This window comes from Leptodactylus fuscus, chromosome 2, assembly GCF_031893055.1.
Source record: "Leptodactylus fuscus isolate aLepFus1 chromosome 2, aLepFus1.hap2, whole genome shotgun sequence".
In the NCBI taxonomy this organism is placed as follows: Eukaryota; Metazoa; Chordata; class Amphibia; order Anura; family Leptodactylidae; genus Leptodactylus; species Leptodactylus fuscus.
The window spans coordinates 147,153,968-147,176,381 of NC_134266.1; the positions used below are offsets into that span (position 1 = coordinate 147,153,968).

Sequence of the window (22,414 nt, forward strand, 5' to 3'; positions counted from 1 at the left end):
CCTCTGAGCCATTTTTGAATTGGCCCACTTATATTGATATGCTAATAAACCAGCACGGTGCACTCAAGTAGTTCACTGAGCAGTGTATGTTGTGTGTGTTTAAACACGGGGAGGTGAGAGCAGGGACGGCTGATAAGTTATCAGCAGCAACAACAGCAGCTGTCCCTGCACTCACCTCCCCGTGTTTACACACAGCACACAGTGCTCAGAGAACATCACAGACACTTCCGGTGCAGAAGCTAAATAGAATAGCAATAAAAGCGGGCCAATTCAAAAATGACTAGGAGGATTACTGGATAAAAGGTATGTCTGGAATAGCCTTTCTAAAGGCTATGCAAATATATGCTTAATAAAAAATCACTATAGCCAATGATAGAATCCCTTTAAAAATGTGGCTGCTTTCAGTCTGAAAAGCCTCTATAAAGTTCCTTCCACTAAATATCTCTCTTCTAGCTAATTTACCATTCACTGTTGCAAGCCAAGGTTCGTCCAAAGATACACTAGATACAGTCCTATGAAAAAGTTTGGGCACCCCTATTAATCTTAATCATTTTTTGTTCTAAATATTTTAGTGTTTGCAACAGCCATTTCAGTTTGATATATCTAATAACTGATGGACACAGTAATATTTCAGGATTGAAATGAGGTTTATTGTACTAACAGAAAATGTGCAATATGCATTAAACCAAAATTTGACCGGTGCAAAAGTATGGGCACCCTTATCATTTTATTGATTTGAATTCCCCTAACTACTTTTTACTGACTTACTGAAGCACAAAATTGGTTTTGTAACCTCAGTAAGCTTTGAACTTCATAGCCAGATGTATCCAATCATAAGAAAAGGTATTTAAGGTGGCCAATTGCAAGTTGATCTCCTATTTGAATCTCCTCTGAAGAGTGGCATCATGGGCTACTCAAAACAACTCTCAAATGATCTGAAAACAAAAATTGTTCAACATAGTTGTTCAGGGGAAGGATACAAAAAGTTGTCTCAGAGATTTAACCTGTCAGTTTCCACTGTGAGGAACATAGTAAGGAAATGGAAGACCACAGGGACAGTTCTTGTTAAGCCCAGAAGTGGCAGGCCAAGAAAAATATCAGAAAGGCAGAGAAGAAGAATGGTGAGAACAGTCAAGGACAATCCACAGACCACCTCCAAAGAGCTGCAGCATCATCTTGCTGCAGATGGTGTCACTGTGCATCGGTCAACTATACAGCACACTTTGCACAAATAGAAGCTGTATGGGAGAGTGATGAGAAAGAAGCCGTTTCTGCACGTACGCCACAAATAGAGTTGCCTGAGGTATGAAAAAGCACATTTGGACAAGGCAGCTTCATTTTGGAAACAAAAATTGAGTTGTTTGGTTATAAAAAAAGGTGTTATGCATGGCGTCCAAAAAGAAACAGCATTCCAAGAAAAACACATGCTACCCACTGTAAAATTTGGTGGAGGTTCCATCATGCTTTGGGGCTGTGTGGCCAATGCCGGCATCGGGAATCTTGTTAAAGTTGAGAGTCGCATGGATTCCACTCAGTATCAGCAGATTCTTGAGAATAATGTTCAAGAATCAGTGACGAAGTTGAAGTTACGCCGGGGATGGATATTTCAGCAAGACAATGATCCAAAACACCGCTCCAAATCAACTCAGGCATTAATGCAGAGGAACAATTACAATGTTCTGGAATGGCCATCCCAGTCCCCAGACCTGAATATCATTGAACATCTGTGGGATGATTTGAAGTGGGCTGTCCATGCTCGGCGACCATCTAACTTAACTGAACTTGAATTGTTTGTCCAAAATACCTTTATCCAGGATCCAGGAACTGATTAAAAGCTACAGGAAGCGACTAGAGGCTGTTATCTTTGCAAAAGGAGGATCTACTAAATATTAATGTCACTTTTCTGTTGAGGTGCCCATACTTTTGCACCGGTCAAATTTTGGTTTAATGCATATTGCACATTTTCTGTTAGTACAATAAACCTCATTTCAATCCTGAAATATTACTGTGTCCATCAGTTATTAGATATATCAAACTGAAATGGCTGTTATAAACACCAAAATATTTAGAACTAAAAATGATTAAGATTAATAGGGGTGCCCAAACTTTTTCATAGGACTGTAAGCAACATGGGATGACAGTGAGTGAAAGGGGAGGTGGTTTTCTCTCTTCACACAATGAATGCAGATGGGAAGGGCTGATTCTTCTCTGTCTCCACCCACACATCTGTAAACTGTTGCTCAGTGCAAAGAACTGAATATTCTGCAATTCTCACAGCTTACAATGTAAGAAACAAGTCTCGTATGTACTTGTATGTACTTCTGGCTGCTTGTGTGATTATAGATGGTATATTATTCACAGACAGCAAACAGCTCTCCTAAATTTTGGATTGTTTTCTTTTACCCATGATTTACCTGCATGCATTTGCAATGAATTTGCAATCCACTGTTTATGGATCTACAGTATATTATGATCAGTCAAACTTTTCTCATCTATTTGTATGCGATTGTACAGTTACTCCTGGCAGTGTGACAGAACACTATTAGTAATGGATAAATGAGGGGGGCAGATTTCTTACTGCACATGACTCCCTGCCTGAGATAGAAATGTATACTGTGAAGCAACCATGATGGGAATATTTGCATCAGGACATCATGTATAAAGTCTTATAAATTCATTGAACAGACTGCCTAGGAAACCCCTGCACATATTTCAACTTTTCATGAAAACTCAGGTACCCTTTAATGCTGGATGTACTGAATTTCAACATTATTTTTTTAATTCTGCAACTTCTAGTTGTTTCTTTCTATGTCTGCATATTTACTTATTGTCAGATAAGATGTTCTGTTTCTCTTAAGAGAAACCAACTTTTGTCCCTTACCTTTCTGTAGTATACTTTTGGCAGCTTCCCTCATCAAAGAGCAGATGGTAAGCGTGAAATGTTAGCGAGTGGATGGGAAAAGACAAACAAGACAGGGAAAAATGAAAAAAGAAAGCATGAAATGAGTTGTGAAACAGTAGAATGAAAACATGATCACCAAACAATGCTATGTGCTACAACACAGGGGTACAGAAAGTACAACATACAGACTTGGACTGCTTATTTGTTGTGATAGTCAATCGTTATTATAACCAGTGAATTATTATATGCAGCAGTTACAAGCCACATATAGACGCAAACCAGAATAGTATGTTAATATAGTACATATATGTACATATACATTTACATATATTTAGAAATCAATGCAAACCTATTAGGATTTATAACTGTAAATGCTTGATTGTATGTTCATTTGTAATAAGCAGAATGACTAGGCCACCTCAATAAATATACACGTTAATATTAATCATTTGGTTTCTTGCAGTTACCAGACCTAAGCTTATCTTAGAAACAGAGGACATGGTAGCAGCATGAAGCAACCTTGGATTACATGGTTTATTGTATAAGCCATTTTGGCGTTGTGTAAATCCTATAAATGCATAGCAATTCATGTTTCTGAAAAAGAATACCCTACTATATAATACCCTAACCTAAAATGCTTCTGTTTTCCTAAATGCATGTTTTAAGTCCTACTTCTAGTGGTTGTACATGGTAAGGAAATAAACTAAAGCATGCAACCTGGTTGGGGAACCTCTCTATATGATGAGCACATTGACCCACTTTATATTCACTTACAATGGATCCTAGTCAATCATGTTATTGTTCCCAGCAAATACTGTGCACAAATGAAGTATAAAATTGAAAATAACATATCCAATTTCAATTACCCATAGAAGTCCACCCATGTCACCAGAGAAAAGATTGTCAACTGTAAAAAATTCTTTCTGTATATCTGTTTGGTTATATACAGCTAATTGACTGGTCATTGGCAGTGACCGCCGTGCAGCAACCATGCATGGACAATAATAACGTCCAATGGTTGCAAGTCAGCGGCCCTGCAGACAGTAGTTGATTGTTAATACTTGTCATTGTGCAGTCTCCTGCTAGGAGAAGGAAAGGGAGAGTTATAGGGAAGAAAGCTGTGCATTTCATTTTTTCAAACACTGAGATATTGGTCAAATAAAATATAAGAACCTATTTTTATTTTCATAGCAATAAGTCAATTTGGAAGCTTCAGTTTTTATTGTTAGCAACGTCTTGCAATGAAGGCTTTAAGAGCAAACTGTTGAGTGTTATCTGTTATCTGAGATGACCTCCTTCTCTCACCTACCATAAAGCTTGTGATTATACATACTGCAGGAGTCCACGTAAATGCTCCGTAATGGAAGGGAACTAAGCTCAGCACTATGCAGTGTCAATAGCAATTGCTATAATCACTAAGAACATAAAACTAGGATGTGCTGTAATGGAATATTCTTCTTTCTGTTCTTAGATACATCCAGAGCTGGAGTTTAGCCAGCAGCCTGTGGTTATCAAGGTGTTATCCTTATCTTTACAGCCCATGGAAGGATTTATTTATTTGGAGTAAAATATATTAATGTTGCACAGTGTGTTTTCGCCAGTTAACATGACATAGAATTGTAGAGATTTGATTTGTAGTGTTCAATTTGCTGTGAGAGATTTACAGAACCTAGTTATTAATAGTCATATAAAAGAAATAGCCAGATGTTACCTATTATTACATATTTGACACACTAAATGGTTTCTGATCTTCAAACAAAAGTTATTACAGCATTTATTTAAGCAGGAAGGGTATCAGATATCTAATTTATCTACTAAAAAAGAAATGCTCCATAAGCCAAACTGTGGTATAGACAAACTGAGCCTGCTGGTCATCCTTCATTCTTTTACCATAATAATGCAGTTTGGTTCCTATAGGGTTATTATTTATTTAGTTAGTTATTACCATATAATGAAGGGTGATTAAGGGTTTCAACAGCATCGAACACCTTAGTGTAGGAGTGTGACCATTGTCCATGCAAACACTATGACATACACACATGGGTTTATTCTTCAATTACCTCCAACCAATGACGTACATGAGAATCATTTTACAGGAAGGGGTTATAATTAGAGATGATATTCGTTTTGAGTAGAGTCTCAATATTCGACTACTCGATTGAATATCGAATCCCATTATAGTCCATGGGAAAAAATGCTCGTTTCAGGGGAAACCACTATTCAACTAAAGGAGAGTCACCAAGTCCACAAGTAGCAGGAGTAGAGTGTTTAGGAGGAGCACTGTGCAGATAAAGCGCACAGACCCCATTATAGTCTATGGGGTCCATGCACTTTAACTACACAGCGCTTGCAGTTGCACTGATAAAAAGTAAGCTCCCTCGTAACCGCAAGCTGCCAGCTCTCCTGACTAGCAAGGACGAGCCTGCAGCAAATCAATGCTGGCTCTGCAGCAGGCTCGTCCTTGCTAATCGGGAGAGCTGGCAGCTTGCTGTTACGAGGGAGCTGATTTTTTTTGTCATAGGAATGCATTGACTAGCATTGATTGGCCAGTGTACAGCATTCAGCCAATCAACGCTGGTTCTGCTGGAGGCTCGGCTGTGAGGAGGCGGAGTCTAAGATCGGACCACAATGGAGACTGCTGTGATCCGATCTTAGATTCCGCCTTCTCACAGACGAGCCTCCGGCAGAACCAGCGTTGATTGGCCGAATGCTGTACACTGGCCAATCAATGCTGGTCAATGCATTCCTATGAGAAAAATCCAGCTCCCTCGTAACAGCAAGCTACCAGCTTTCCCAACTAGCAAGGATGAGCCTGCTGCAGAACTAACATTGACTTGCCGAATGCTATACACTGTATAGCATTCAGCCAATTAACGCTGGTTCTGAATTGAATATTTACTGCGAATAGCTAGTAGTATTTGATCAAGTACGAATATTTCAAATACCATAGTATTCGATCGAATACCTACTCAATCGAATATTACTCGCTCATCTCTAATTATAATGTTAAAGGTGAAATGAACTATTGTTAGCATTAAAATATTTAAAATTGGTAGTCAAGAATGTAACAAGCTCCTCTTTCTACTTACCATAATTAAGCATTCATTGTGGTATTCTTAGAGGGGTTGTTCCATTACAGACACTTATCTCCTATACAAAGTATAGGGGATAAGTGCCACATTGCAGAGTGAGTTTTCCCCAACAATCAGGAGACAATGTACCCCTGCATCCCCCCTGTGAATGAAGCACCAGTGCGTCTTGCATGACAGGTGCTCTATTCACTTCTATAGGGCTGCCAGAGATTGCAGTCCCAGCAGACCCATAATAGTGAAGGGAGAGCATTGTAGCTTCAATTTACAGTATATTTTAAGCCTTTAAGTTTAATGGATGTAACCTTGACACACCTCATTGACATATAATAGCTTCTGTCAGGTTCTGTAACTTTGACAGGAAGAACAGTGTTCCAAAGGGAGCCCCTATGGCAATGTGAACAGATCTACCAATAACTAATGTTATTTTGTTATCACATTGTATCAGATTGGAGATTTAGATGGATTCCATATTTTGTTCCATAAGTTAGACAGCCCAGAGCAAAATTTGTTGTTTTTTCATTTTTTTCATATACAACAAATGTGCAATAAATTGTCCATCTACATATTTTAAAATATGAAAGAAATTATATGAATGACCCAGTGCTGCACCTCTAATGAGGCGAGGTGAGGCACGTGCCTCGGGTGGCGGACCATAGGGGGGCGGCAGCCCAGGCGATTTTTTTTTTTTTTTTAACTTTTTTTTCTTTGAACCAGTGCAGGACAGCTGCCGCTATCCTTGCGCTGGTTTAGACGTCTACATATCAGCGTAGGTGGTGTCATCACACCGCCTACGCTGATATGCAGACGTCTGCCGGGAGAAGAGGTTGCGGCAGCTTTCAGTGGGAGCAGCATCAGCATCGAGGTCAGTAAGTATAATAACTTTTTTTTTTTTTGTTTTATAATAGGCCGCTACCTGCTGGAATATCCCCAGCAGGCAGAGGCCTATTTACCAACCTCCCCAGACCTGCTCAGACCTGCTAACTAACGTATAATAATCGGAGCCCCAGGGGAGGTGAGGGCACATAATAAACAATGTTACTTACCTCTCCGGGATCCAATGTTAATCCTAGCAGGCATCGGGCCTATATGGTAATGCCCAGACGTCACATGGTCTGGGATATTACCATATAGGCCAGAAACCTGTGCTAGCAGTACCATACAGACCCAAAGTCTGTGCTAGTAGTAATAGCCTGTTACTGCTAGAACAGGCTTTGGGACTGTAGGGCAACAGGCTGTTACTGCTACCACAGGCTTTGGGCCTATATGGTAATATCCCAGACCACGTGACGTCTGGGCATTACCATATGGGGTCGAAGCCTGCTAGGATTAACATCGGATCCCGGAGAGGTGAGTAACAGTGTTTATTATGTTCCCTCATCTCTCCTGGGGTTCCAATTATTATACTCGGGGTCTAAGAAGACCCCTGAGTATAATAATGGTTCATGGGTGGGCAATTTTGGGGCATAATAGAGCTTGAAGTGTCCACTGTGGCCCCTATAACTTCTATTATGCCCCACAGCGCCCCCCTGCAACCACTATTATGCCCCTTAGTCTATTGTGCCACTGTGGGGCATAATATAAGCTGCAGGGGCCGCTGTGGTGTATATATATATATATATGGGATGGGTGTGTGGAGAAGATAGGAGTCAAAGATGTCTGTGCTTCAATTGTGTCGCAATTGTGGATCAAAGTACGGAGACACACATTTCTATGGACCCATACACACAACCATAGTTTTTGTGGCTGTGTGTCCGGGCCATAGTGAAGAGCCACAAAATATGGAGCAGCTCCTATACCTTTCCATATTTGCATCTCATTCCATTCACTTCGTTGTATAGGTTAGAGAATAGCATGGATACCAACCAATGTGTCATCCATTTTGTTTTTCACTGACCCATACATTAAACACGGTTGTGTGAAGGATGCTTTAGCCAAAAACAAAGTACAGTATAAGAGACTATAATCGGCTGAGAGACTGATTATCAGCATTGCAAATCTAGGGATATGAATTTCATATATCAAGTTGAAGAAAGTGAACCTATGCATTAAATACATAAAGTCAGTTATGTGAAATGTAAAAAGATAAAGGGCAGAGGATTTATTCTATACGACTCACATAATAATCTCTTAATATACTCTGTGAAATTGTATTAAAGTAGTTGAATATATTTCATGTAAAGCTGAATTTTACAGGCTGACCCTGGCAAGATCTTTATTCATCAGTGCAGGGACACATTTATTTCAGAGCCGAATGTTATAGAAAAGAAAATTATGTTTCAAAAAGTCACAATTACTTGTATTCAGACAGATCTACATTATTATTAATGTCATAGAATACTTGGGCCTTAGATCATGATATCATCTCATATTACTCAGGACAATAAGCTATATATTTAATAAAGTATACAGCATATTGTTTCATAACTCAATTCCTCAAGGACTGAAAGGACAAATTACATAAAACTCTTTTTGTCCACAATATTTTTATTTTATGGAGGGGTCATAGGAAATGTCACGAATCTTCGTATTCAATCTCCATTGTATCGGCAACTTGTGGTTTCACTGAAAATTTTTGTCACGGGTTATGTGAATATTTATGTCTACAGTACTGTAACGTATCATCAGTGACTCCTATGTCCATACGGAGCAAATATTGTCAGAATCTACCAGAATGGAACATATTGTGAAAATGTCAGTGGTCATATATTTTTTTCTTCCTTATGTCACCTTAGTGTCTAAAACTCAAAATAAGTTTGTCCCAAATCTGATGGATTTAGTTTATTAAATGTCGCCCAAGGTTAATAGAGTGTGGTGTACACAGCTTCTTAGATCCTAAGATGTCTATTGCTTAGTGTTGTAGTGAAACTGTTCTTTTTTTGTCTATTTTCATCTCTTTCTAAAGATTTATTGACAACTACAGGAAACAAAGATCTGAAGCAAGAGAGGATCTTGTTCCCCCACAGTATTTCTCAAAGATGAAAGCTTGAAGAATTGTTTATGTGATAGTTTTGGTATAGTACCAAGTCTCCAATACTTAGTAGGAGTTAAGATTATTTTAATATAGATATAATCCTAATGTCGTGATATTAATAGTTTGAGACATAGCATTAATTCTTTCAAAATTATCCTCTAAGCACAATAAAATTTAGAAAAAACCCCATAAAAGATGTTGGTATTACCAATAACAGCCGATTAGGTTCTAGTTATCATTTTTTTGTGTGCACATGATGATACTTGTTATTAGAAGAATTCTAAATATTAGTGTGATCTAAGATAAGGAATCAGCTATTGTTTATATTCTCTATGCCAATATACCGTCACCAAAGGGTGATGTATTGTATTATATTTATTGTTATTAACTTTGTAAATGCTTTGACCATTGACATGTTGCTATAGGGATACATAGTTACAGTGTTCACTGTGTTGTACTATGACACATATCCTACTCATAACCTCCTTTTTCTAGCTATATAGAGATCATCTGGTGCCTCTTATCTCTGGTGCCTCAATATTAATGTTCCATTATCAGAGGAAAACTTTACTTCTCACCACAAACATAGCCATTAAAAAAGGTATCAACTACTGAGGACTTCTCTCAAAAAATTTCTTTCATTTCGTATCCATTGGCTAACACGGTACAAGGATATTTTTTCTTTCACAAACATAGGGGCATACTTCTAATCCTCTATGGTTTGTAGTTTAGGTATATGTTGAGGTTCTGAAGTGTTATTGCTTCTTTTTCTTTGTTATTGCTTCTTCTTTCTATATTATGTATCCTGATTGTGAGAGACTAATCCTCCTCCTCTCTAGTACTATACACCAACTGCCCCTCTGAGTAGTTACTTAAATCGGTACTCTCATGAACATAACTATTTTTAAATTTGTACATTTTTAAAAGTTAAACATTTTTGCAAATATAAGTAATTAAACATTTTGCAGAGTTTGAAAGATTTTCCCTAAATATCTTGTGGTCACAAGTTGTTGTCTTGATCGATTGCCAATGGATATGGCCATGAATACAGGAATTAGCCATAATTTCCTTATAGTAGCCGGGATATCTTCTGATACATGTAGTGTCCCTGCCTGATAACCCGGCTACAATAAGAAAATAATGACTGGGTCCCTGACAAGTCCCAGACCATAGAAAGTTTCTGCATTCATGGTCGTATCCATTGGAAACCAATCAAGATAACAGACTGTCATCACTAAGATAGTTAGAGAAAATCTTTAAAACTGCAGAATTTTTAACTACTTATATTTGCAAAAATGTTTAACTTTTAACTATCTACAAATATAGATATGATTATGTTAATCAGAATACCCCTTTAACTTATTTAACTGACATCCATGACACACACCTGAATGTCATGGCAATAGCAGTGGTTGTTTCTTTGGGTCACTATTTTCAGTTTGGGTCACTGTGCAAAAATAATAGAAGTGTCTGATGCCTCTTGAGATATCAGCAGCTTTGCTCCTGAGTCAGGGACACTGGACAGGAGCCCTGGGGTTCGCCCAGGATCCTCCCTCAGCCAGCACATATCACTCTGCAACAGGTGAAGTCCCAACTATCCATGAACAGTTTTAGGCATGTTAAACTCCCTAATGTAAGTCTAAGATATACTATATACAGTCCTATGAAAAAGTTTGGGCACCCCTATTAATCTTAATCATTTTTAGTTCTAAATATTTTGGTGTTTGCAGCAGCCATTTCAGTTTGATATATCTAATAACTGATGGACACAGTAATATTTCAGGATTGAAATGAGGTTTATTGTACTAACAGAAAATGCGCAATATGCATTAAACCAAAATTTGACCGGTGCAAAAGTATGGGCACCTCAACAGAAAAGTGACATTAATATTTAGTAGATCCTCCTTTTGCAAAGATAACAGCCTCTAGTCGCTTCCTGTAGCTTTTAATCAGTTCCTGGATCCTGGATAAAGGTATTTTGGACAAACAATTCAAGTTCAGTTAAGTTAGATGGTCGCCGAGCATGGACAGCCCACTTCAAATCATCCCACAGATGTTCAATGATATTCAGGTCTGGGGACTGGGATGGCCATTCCAGAACATTGTCATTGTTCCTCTGCATGAATGCCTGAGTTGATTTGGAGCAGTGTTTTGGATCATTGTCTTGCTGAAATATCCATCCCCGGCGTAACTTCAACTTCGTCACTGATTCTTGAACATTATTCTCAAGAATCTGCTGATACTGAGTGGAATCCATGCGACTCTCAACTTTAACAAGATTCCCGATGCCGGCATTGGCCACACAGCCCCAAAGCATGATGGAACCTCCACCAAATTTTACAGTGGGTAGCATGTGTTTTTCTTGGAATGCTGTTTCTTTTTGGACGCCATGCATAACGCCTTTTTGTATGACCAAACAACTCAATCTTTGTTTCCAAAATGAAGTTGGCTTCTCCAAATGTGCTTTTGCATACCTCAGGCACCTCTATTTGTGGCGTACGTGCAGAAACGGCTTTTCTCATCACTCTCCCATACAGCTTCTCCTTGTGCAAAGTGCGCTGTATTGCTGACTGATGCACAGTGACACCATCTGCAGCAAGATGATGCTGCAGCTCTTTGGAGGTGGTCTGTGGATTGTCTTTGACTGTTCTCACCATTCTTCTTCTCTGCCTTTCTGATATTTTTCTTGGCCTGCCACTTCTGGGCTTAACAAGAACTGTCCCTGTGGTCTTCCATTTCCTTACTATGTTCCTCACAGTGGAAACTGACAGGTTAAATCTCTGAGACAACGTTTTGTATCCTTCCCCTGAACAACTATGTTGAACAATCTTTGTTTTCAGATCATTTGAGAGCGGACTGTCCATGTTCGGCGACCATCTAACTTAACTGAACTTGAATTGTTTTGTAGAAAGAAATGGTCCAAAATACCTTCATCCAGGATCCAGGAACTGATTAAAAGCTACAGGAAGCAACTAGAGGCAAAAGGAGGATGTACTAAATATTAATGTCACTTTTCTGTTGAGGTGCCCATATTTTTGCACCGGTCAAATTTTGGTTTAATGCATATTGCGCATTTTCTGTTAGTACAATAAACCTCATTTCAATCCTGAAATATTACTGTGTCCATCAGTTATTAGATATATCAAACTGAAATGGCTGTTGCAAACACCAAAATATTTAGAACTAAAAATGATTAAGATTAATAGGGGTGCCCAAACTTTTTCATAGGACTGTATATATATATATATATATATATATATATATATATATATATATATATGTATATATATATATTTAAAGAATAGCTATTAATATCTACCTACACTACATATTAATATCAATGTATCCCACTTAAATACATACAAATTAAGCTGTTAAACAGACATACTTATCTAATTATATATAGATATAACTAATATGTCTTCTCCTTACATACTGAACATTATATGAACCCCTTCAAGCTAATGACGGTAAAATATATCTAATACTTACTTACTACAGAATATATCTCTTAGTGAATGTATTACAATATACTGATATAAATTTGCAACAATTTGCAGCTTTTCTGCCAATGTACGTTGTTTGACGACTCGATCTGGTCATTGCAACTTTCTGCTAATAAAAGTGACAATGTAATGCGGTGTACAACAGCTGCTTACAAGCTATTTACCCTGTGCTAGATGGCACTTGAGTGCTTGTGCTGTCTTGCTGCCAAAATATTGCTGGAAGGTTAAGCTAGGATGAAAATTAAATAGGCCTTAATTTACATATTTACATGACAATTTAATATTGTACATTTTATCCAGTGTTAAAAATATTGATTTTGTCATCTAAAGGCTCTAAACCATCTGTGACCTAACTGGTTTTTGTGAAAATGGAATAAAAATACTATACTTTCTAGAGAAAAGGTAACATGTAATACACATTACATTTTGCTAGCGCCACAGGGGAGAATACACTTCTAAATCCAAGATTCCTCATAGATAACCACTGCTCAACTGCCTCTATTAAGCTGCTTCTACTGAAAGCGTAAAACTACAGGTACAATTCCTTCTCAGCTTCCCCTCTTCTGTCTTTCTGTGTGGTCTGAATATTAATTTGCCTTGAACAGACTATTTCTCCTTTGTAGAATTCTACGTATATTTTGTTTGACATTACAGGAAATGACTATTTTTCTTACTAATGTAAAGCCTACAATAACTATCATTACAATTATAGAATCTTAAGCACAGAGCTATAGATCGTTCATTTTTGCTTCCAGAAATGTAGCATGTCATCTTTGTACTTTTGGTCTTTGAAGTCCCTTTGCATCATTTATGTAAATTCACAATAAATGCTGCTTAGGCCTTTCTACTACTATTTTGTACTTTGTGGATTTGAGTTTTACTCTTATATAAGAGTAATTTTTCTTGTATCTATCTGTCCATCTAGTTATACACACACAAACACACACATACACCACATAGTTCAGAACTGATTTATGTGTCTTGTTTGATTTAAGGAAAGGGTTTGAGAGCTGTTACCATTGCTTTTGTTATTGTAGAGAAGAACAATCTCCAGTTTGATGTTATCATTGGTAACAAAAAAAAAATCTAAAGTATAGGGGATAGCTTGGATTGGAAAGGGATTTTCCATGTTTAAAGTTGTTGTCCAGAACTATGGTGCTGAGCATCACTTTGCCTTCTAAGAAGGTGACATCATGTTACGTTATTGGTTATGTGGCCATGCTACTACTCTGTCCTATTCATTTGATGCATATGCATAGCTGTGTGACCAAAGGACATGGTGTAACCTTCTGTAAATAAGAAGTGGATCTCAGTATTATAGTCCTGCACAAATGCTTTCGAGTTGGGTTCATATCTGCTTGTGATGGGATCCATTGGGTTTCCATCATGGATCATAAGGAACACTATTTGGCTTTTGGAGTGCAGAATTAGATGTTTGGTATTTGGACACCATGTAATGTTGTAGAGAGCCTAAGGTGTCAATAAAGTGGAATCCCCTAGGTGGTAACTGCATTTTGAAAATTGCATCCCTCAAAGATATGCCAGCCTTACTGTGAACCTAATATAAAAAATACAGTTATTATAAATAGCAATACCATATGTGTAACGTCTCTGCCTGTTCAAGTCACTGCGCCACCTTCAGCTCGCATGCGGCGGTGCAGGAGGCGTGTGCAGTTTGGTTCCTTGTTTAAAGTCTTTGGTTGCACTGTGTGAACTCGGCTCTAGTTCTGTGATTGAATTTCCACCACACCCGTCTTCTGCCCTTGTTTGCCGCTGTTCATGAAGTGGTTAATTCTGGTCTTGTTGTGTGATTGACAGCCTGTCTACCTATTAACTCCAGGGCGGGTTCTTCCTCCCTATTTATTCTTGGCTCACATTCACATTGGTGCTTGCTATTGCCTTGTGCATGCTGACTTTTCTCTTGCTGTTATTTCTTGTATTCTGAGTCTTGACCTCTGGCTTTCCCTATTGACTATTCTTTTGGATTCCGATTTTGACACTTTATTTCCCGACTGTTACTGACCCCTGGCTAGCTGACCTCCCTTTGTTGTTATTGTCTTATCTGCGTTTTGTGTGCCACGTATATAGGTAGGGATTGCCTCCAAGTTGCCGCCTATTGCGTAGGATAGGGCCTGGCAAGAGGAAGGGACACTGGGGGTCTTCAGCTTAGGGCTCACTGTCTCTTGTGCCCCTTTCTCCAGGGTTTCCAGCAGCTTCTGGGGAATTGCTGTCCTAGCAATTCCCTAACAATATGCCTCTTCCATGGAGTGTTTGTTGTGTTGTAACTCAGATGATTGGTTTATCTAATGTAATATTTATATTCATAATCCTAATACAGATCTTTATTAATGTTTGCACTATTAGTACTTGTTTTTCTGTCTAATATTTACACAATGTAAATTTAGAGCAAATAGTTTAAATCTGCCATATTTATGAAATTTAGCTCACATCGACCATGACCTTTCCGCGTAAGCCATGCCTCTTTTCTGCCAAATCAAGCCCTGGGGAAGGACAAATAGTGTCTAAAATAAATAATACATTTTGTGTATTTTTATGGTTTTGTGCAAATTAGGCCAGATTTCATTTACATTTAGCTCAGTAAACTTGTCCCACCATGTTGTAGATTAAGGGTCAATGAAGCCGATTCACTAAGATTAATGTACCAAACTTAGTAACTAACCCACTGAAATTAGATTCAGCCAATTTATTAATAAATTTGGCACATGTCTGTGTCAGCTGTGTACCAGAAATTGAAATATATGCCAGCTAGACACTGGTATAAATTTAGGCTAGAATATATGCCAATTTTCTGGTGTACATTATAATTAATTGGTGATATATTGTAATCCCATGGTATATATGTATACTGCTAATTCCTTTAATGCTGGCATTTTCACATGTGTCCTTGAGTAAGATTATTCACCTATGATCTAGTTACTTGGATTCAAGTGAGTCCAGAAACATTGATTTACATAAAGCAGACTAAACACTTTGATAAGGAATGATTAGAAGGAAGACTGGCCCAATGTATAGTTTACATAGAGTTAACTATAAGTCACATGTAGAATTACATTAATTCTCCTATGTGAGTGACGTTAGTTGTAAGAGGATGATTTGATGGCTAGTTTCCAGAAATTTGGCTTAAGAACTCCTGTTTTGGGACATTTGCCAGGCTTCTCTGCTCAGATCGGAGGTCTCATAGCTACATCTCTTTGTTATGTATATTTTCGCTAGCCATTATACTCTATGCTGTAACCTCACTTCTAAATAAACTTTCATCTGCTTTATTCACCTGAGAGATGGGTTTTCTCTTGGCTTTAAGCAAATGTTTCCATGCTTCTATATAGGTGTGTTGAATATTAGCATCAATCCTGATTGCCAGTAATACTACCATTTATTCAGTAGCTAAGCTCCATGGAGGAGAAAGGTATCTATTGGGTCTCAAGACTGCTCTGAATGAATAGTAGATCGTATAAGAGGCTGGGAGTCAAGAGTAACTACGCTGAGCTTTGCTATGGGTGGGCATGATGAGCTTCATATGAAAACTCCTTATATTGGGTCTGTTCAGAGAGTGCCGTAGAAGCTCAGGCCATGCCTTAGGTACTGAGCGTTGTGATATATACAGTTGCAAAAATCAAGCGAGCGAGATGCCTCCGCCCACTGCCCTGACATAGCCAACTCTGTAGCTCTAATGGGAGGAGTTAGCTGGACCCTTCCCATAAAACACTCATGGGATGCCGAGTGTGCGTCTATGCCATCTTCTAGGTGTAAACCTTGCTCTCTACTATGTAGCTCAGCATGGTACATAAAGATAATGATTTTTGACCCTTCAGGTAGGTAACTTTAGATCTGTATTTTATAAGCAGTTGATTTGTACACCCAGGGACTATGTATGGCTCTATCTCCTGGTTTATTCCTAGATCCCCTGATGAGTCTGTGTGATTGGGATGAAACATTATGGTATGGTGGATATTACTATACTATTTCTAACATTGGTATTAATTTAGGGGTATGATGTTTGGCCTAGTGTTCATTTTATCTTACATTTATTAAAAGCAATGTTTTATACACGTTTATTTTTGCAGGATTTATATATTTTTGCATTTCTTGTTGACTTTATACAACTTTTTTTTTGACTATTCCTGTATCATAGTGAAACAATGTTGTGAATCTGGAGACACTTATTATATTGTTAATTTTGTATTTTCCCCAGGGAGGTTGAGATATACTAGAGTAATTAAAGTTATTAAAGTGGGCCGAAATTAATCCGGCTATTGAAGACACAAGTGACATTTTTGATTATGTAGATAAAGGGAAAGGATTAAACATTCTGCAAATTAAAAAAGTCACTTTGTCAATTCTGTTTGTGAATGCCCTTTACAGAGTTGACACTGACAGTATCAGCAAAACGGCGTGACTTCTGCATGTTTTCAGTCACATTCTATAAAGCATGACTTTTCAGGAAGAGCGAAGGACTTTTGTACATTGCACATGAAACCAAACTTTATTAGATCTTGAAACTCCAGCAGTCTTTGAGAGATATAAAGAACTTGACAGGAACATGTTATACAGTCAGCTCTGGCTCATTACATTAATTTTGTCATTTTTACACAAGAGATGGGAAAACTGATTTATTATGAGCTATGGTTTGACTCGATTATTCTTTTTTTTTTTTTGTAAAGTAGATTGTGAGCCCCATATAGGGATGACAATGTACATTTTTTTTCCTATCAGTATGTCTTTGTAGAATGGGAGGAAATCCATGCAAACACGGGGAGAACATACAAGCTCCTTGCAGATGTTGTTCCTGGCGGGATTAAAGCCCAGGACTCCAGTGCTGCAAGGCTGCAGTGCAAACCACTGAGCCACCGTGCTGCCCCCCGATTATTCTAAATTGTTTGGTTTGTAAGGATTTGCAACTTGGCAGAAGTCTTAAATATGAGTGAGGGGGGAATATCTACAATGCATGTGCTATAAGCCTGACTGCTGCAGCAATACAATGAACAGTTCTCCATTTTCAGACTGTTTTGCAATCCTGGTGGAGCTACTGAGCAACTGCATTTGCGGCATCTAAAGTGTTAACAGCCATGCTCAATGTCGGCCGATTCTGGCTCCTGAACCCTCTCCATACACCCTCTTGTGACCAATGAAGTATATGTACGTCCTTGGTCATTAAGGAGCTAAAAAGTTCTGTAAAAACCCTTTAATATCAGGTTGGAGCAATTTTAAGCTATGTAAACCCCATTGCCCCCATTAAAACCAGCATGAGAACCTCTCCCAAATGGTTTTCTATGAATTTCCATAATCTGTTGTTAGTTCAGATTATATCATAAACCAGCATATCAACTCCAGTTAGTATTAGATTAAAGGAATTTGATTTGCCCCATGTGCTTTAAATTGCACTTATTCCATTCTTTAGATTTATGCTCTTTATCAGCCTGGGTCACATGATCTTCAGAAAATTTTCTTTCTTCCTGTACTGGCAAGTGATATTCCAGCTTTATGGTATCTTTTAGACCATGAAATGTTTGCTTTGTGGTTTACTTTTTTATGGAATGAAATGACAGATGTATACGGCTATCAGTTATAACAGTTATAACCATCTCGACCATCTTGTTCTAGATTTTCTCAAACTCTTTTGGTGAACATAATGATTCAATGTACCTTTCACATATTTCTATGGTTAAGAATCCTATTAACTAATTTCAGTGAAGACATGAAATATGAAAAAAGTGTCATCTATGTAACTGTAATTTACAAGAGATGATAGAAGCTGTAGTGAGCCGTATATTATTAGAGGCTACTTGTCACTTTGTAGAGATAATAACATATGGATTGGTACAGTTACAAACAGACTGTCAAACCTGTTATTTTTAGGTAAATTTATGCGACATGCCATTTAAAACAAAATGCTGCCAAAATAATGAGCATGTCCATGCTTTTTATATTTGACTTTCCATATGCCAACATGAAAAGATGTACAAATACACTGTAAATAAATCTCAGCAAATGTAGACATACAATTGTGCTACTTATAGAGAACTGAAATAAACTAATACAGCTTGAATGTTTGGAATAAAAGCTGTTGTGTTAAATCCAGAGCTCTGCCCAAGAGGGTTAGATTTCATTTTTCTTAGATGTATACATATTCACATACTTGTAGTAAATGATATAAATAAACTACAGGCATAAACCTATAACAATGGTACATATGGACACAAAGCTATCCTGTACCCTCAATTAGATTATTGTCTCATCAATGCTCATCAATTTTGCCTCATATTTCAAAAACAAAATTAAAAATATATGAAGACATTTCAACCAACAACCCCCTCAACCACTCTGCTCAACTGTTCAGTTCTCTTCTTCCATAGCCTGCTTACTTGACCTGATTCGATCACACCTTATCCCAGATTTACAGGGGGCATTGTCAATTAAATTCAGCTTCAGCTCAGTGCTGCTATTGGCTGTAGGGCTTCTCGCCTTGGAAAGAGATCAAACAGTCCTCAACTGCCTATTAGCCTGTGGCCTGATTGTCCTGTGCACGACGATAGACCAGTGCTCACTTGGATAAAGGCAAATTTAACATTGAAGAAGACTACAGGAGTAAGCCAGAGATGACGACTAGAGGAATTGCGATGAAGACCTTTGCAGAAGACTTCACATCAAGCTGAAGTGCAACCTGAAGTGCAAGATCTGCATGGCGATAATTAGCTGTGGGCATGCCGGCACACATCTAGGAACTAGATACTGACATACCCTACATGTGTCCCAATTGAATGTTCAAGCGATATTAGGCTGGGTTCACACCACCATTATTTAATGTCTATTGCTCTCATCCATCTCAAGATTAGAGCAACAGATATTTACCCCTTCTTGCACCATGCTGTACTATTACATCATGCTGAGCATCTAGTTAATGCTCAGCACCATAACTGTACAGAGCTGTAATGCCACAGGCAGAGGAGCTGTTCCTGTGGCATTACTTCCAGCACTTGGCTACATTGCACATCCATAGCGATCACAGCATCCGGGGGGTCAAGGGGCAAGATCGCCTCACCATCTCTTGGATTTCCCAATGTTAATATTGCAGAGTCCGAGAGGTTGATATGGCAGTGAAGAAACCGAGCAATGGCTTCCTGACTGCCTATGTCCATTACACATAGTGACCCTATGTGTGATATACTGCAGTACTATGTATTGCAGCATGTTGCACTGGGGATCAGAGATCCCAAGTTCAAGTCCCATTGTAGAACAGATAAAAAGTAAAAAAATAAGAATTGCTCAAAATGTTAAAAATAAAGTATAAAAAATAACTATATAACAGTTATTTACCCCCATATGATGAACACAAAGTAATGTATAAAAAATATCACTAAACGTGATGAAAAAGTATTACATGACAAACATTATTACCAATAAAAAGTACAACTTAACCAGCAAATAAAGAGCCTTTACATATCTCCATCAACAAAACAGTAAAAATGGCATCAGAACTTGCTGTCCCCAGGAAAATCGTTCATTTTCAAAATATTACATTTTATTTGTAAAAGCAGTAAAACATGAGAAAAGCAATATAAATATGGTATCATTTTTAATGCAGAGTGAATGCCATAAAAAGAAAATCAGGTAGTACATGCTGATAGAGCTTCAATAAGAGATCTGATGAAGGGGTGGCACTCATAGAGTACCAAAAAAACCCAAAACGTGTCATCTTTTACAATAAAATCTACTTTTGTCTACATATCCGTGTATCGATATTTGTCTACACCGAGGGAGCGCTTGGCTGGTTTATACATTGAGGAACCCTTCCCCAATATATTTTGCATCATATACTCCGACCTAAGAGTCGTCGCCGGTGGACGCTGCCCATTGTACTCAGTTAATATTCTTCTTTTGCGCCCTACCAGGCGCAACAAGAACTTGACTTGAATTGGAGTTTCCTGAAGTTCTAAGGTCTCCTAATAAGCGTGGCCATACTTGTTCAATTGCTTTATAGGACGATAAAAAATAATATATTAGAGATATTTACTGAGTATTAGTGTACAAACTACCCTGCATCCTTAAATGGTTAAACGACAGATACACATTGAGCCCCTCCACCTGGCATTCACCTTTATGTAAAAAACATCATGTTTTTACTTTCCTGGCAGGAGAAAAAGTCTTGCATGCAGGAACCTTTCTTCTGCTACAAAAGTAAACAAACATGACGGAAGAAAGTGCCTGTCATGTTTTTTAAATTACAGTCAATGGGAAGAGACGAAGGCAGAGGGGGCTCAGTCTCTGTCCGTTGCTCTCATAGTATGAGGATGAGGCGAAATTTGAGTCATGCAGTATAGTTTTAATGTGATATGCTGGTATACAATGAGGTTTTTTTTAGTACAATAAAAACCTTTTTTAATCATCATGATAATTGTGAGTGATTGTACTATGTCTGCCCTTTCATTCCTAAAGCTATAAGCATCTGTGCTGTATTGAATTCATTGCAAAGTTATGGGGCATTCACACTACCGTTGGTGACTGTCAACAGCATACCTCCCAACCATCCCGATTTCCACGGGACATTCACGAATTCGGTGTCCTGTCCCGCGGTCCCGGTCGGCGGGAGGTATGTCCCGATTTCAACTCATCGGCGTCTGGAGGATGCCGATGAGTTGAACATATAATCTCCAGCCTTACTGCTGCGCTACGGCTTCGGCGTGTGTAGGTGCGATGTGCTGACATCACATGGGGCCTACAACTATGTGAGTGGAGTGAGAGAGCGGAGAGAGTGGCGAGGGAGCGTTGGAAGGTGAGTATAAGTATTTGTTTGTGTTAAACATTGAGGGGAACGTATGACACTGGGGCAGATGAAGGGGGGAGGGCATGACACTGGGGCAGATGAAGGGGGGAGAACGGCATGACACTGGGGCAGATGAAGGGAGGGAGAATGGCATGACACTGAGGCAGAAGAAGGGTCCAGACATGAATCTGGGGGCAGAGATGGGGGACATAAATCTGGGGGCAACGATGGGGGAGACATGAAACTGGGGGCAGAGATGGGGGGGACATGAAACGGGGGGAAGAGATGGGGACATGAAACTGGGAGCAGAGATGGAGGGGGACATGAAATTGGAGGCAATTAAAGGGGTTATATGAAACTGGGAAAGATGGAGGGGGGGGAATATAATTTACAGGTGACTGTAGGAAGATTGTACTATGTAGGGGCACATGAAAAATGAATGAGAATGGGTGGAGTCAACATAAAAGTGGGCAGAGCTAAGCGTGCAGCAGCGCATATTTTGTCCCTTTTTCAGCTCTTCAAAAGTTGGGAGGTATGGTCAACAGTGTCCGTAGCTTGTTTCTGTTAGTGTCCGTTTCTGTCCATTTACACACAGTCCATCAGAAGGTTTTTTTTTTTCCAGCAGATAAAAAATCCTACTTGCAGGACCAGGACTCTTGTGTCCATTTGAAAAAACGGATTCTTGATGGATTCATTGAAGTCTACGGGTAACACACTTATAATGGACAGTAACTGATAGTCTGTTATTTTGCGTCCGTTGTTTTCTGCGCATGCTCACAAAACAAAAAAAATGGACAGTAAAAAGAAAAGGACATTACCTGACAGTAACTGATGCTTGTGTGTCCGTTTTTCATTTTTTAATTGATCCATTAAATGGGTCGGTTAAAAAAAATGGACACATTAACATGAGTTAGTGTCCGTTAATGTCTGTTATGATATGTTTCCTATTTTTTGTTTTTTTGTAACAGACACCTTCTTAACGGAATCCAATGGTAGTGTGAACCCTGCCTTAGAGAGCGTTATCTGAGGTGCAAAGTTGCCTGGTGTGAATTGATAGCTAAAACCTGAATCTTTTTGTTTCTGAGTTGTGAACTGGAAAATAACTAGTTGAGCACGATGATATATATATATATATATATATATATATATATATATATATAT

The 22,414-nt window shown here is 38.5% G+C and overlaps 1 protein-coding gene across 2 annotated transcripts in view; it reads right to left on the minus strand.

Moving 5' to 3' along the window:
* DOC2B (double C2 domain beta) overlaps positions 1-22,414 on the minus strand; it is a 528,819-nt gene that overhangs the window by 283,693 nt on the left and 222,712 nt on the right. The window contains exon 3 of one of the 2 annotated variants that reach the window (XM_075264914.1): positions 2,882-2,905. The exons of the other annotated variant lie outside the window; for it this stretch is intronic. Coding sequence (XP_075121015.1) covers positions 2,882-2,905 — 24 coding nt within the window. The remainder of the gene's footprint in view (positions 1-2,881; positions 2,906-22,414) is intronic. 2 annotated transcript variants of the gene reach the window in all.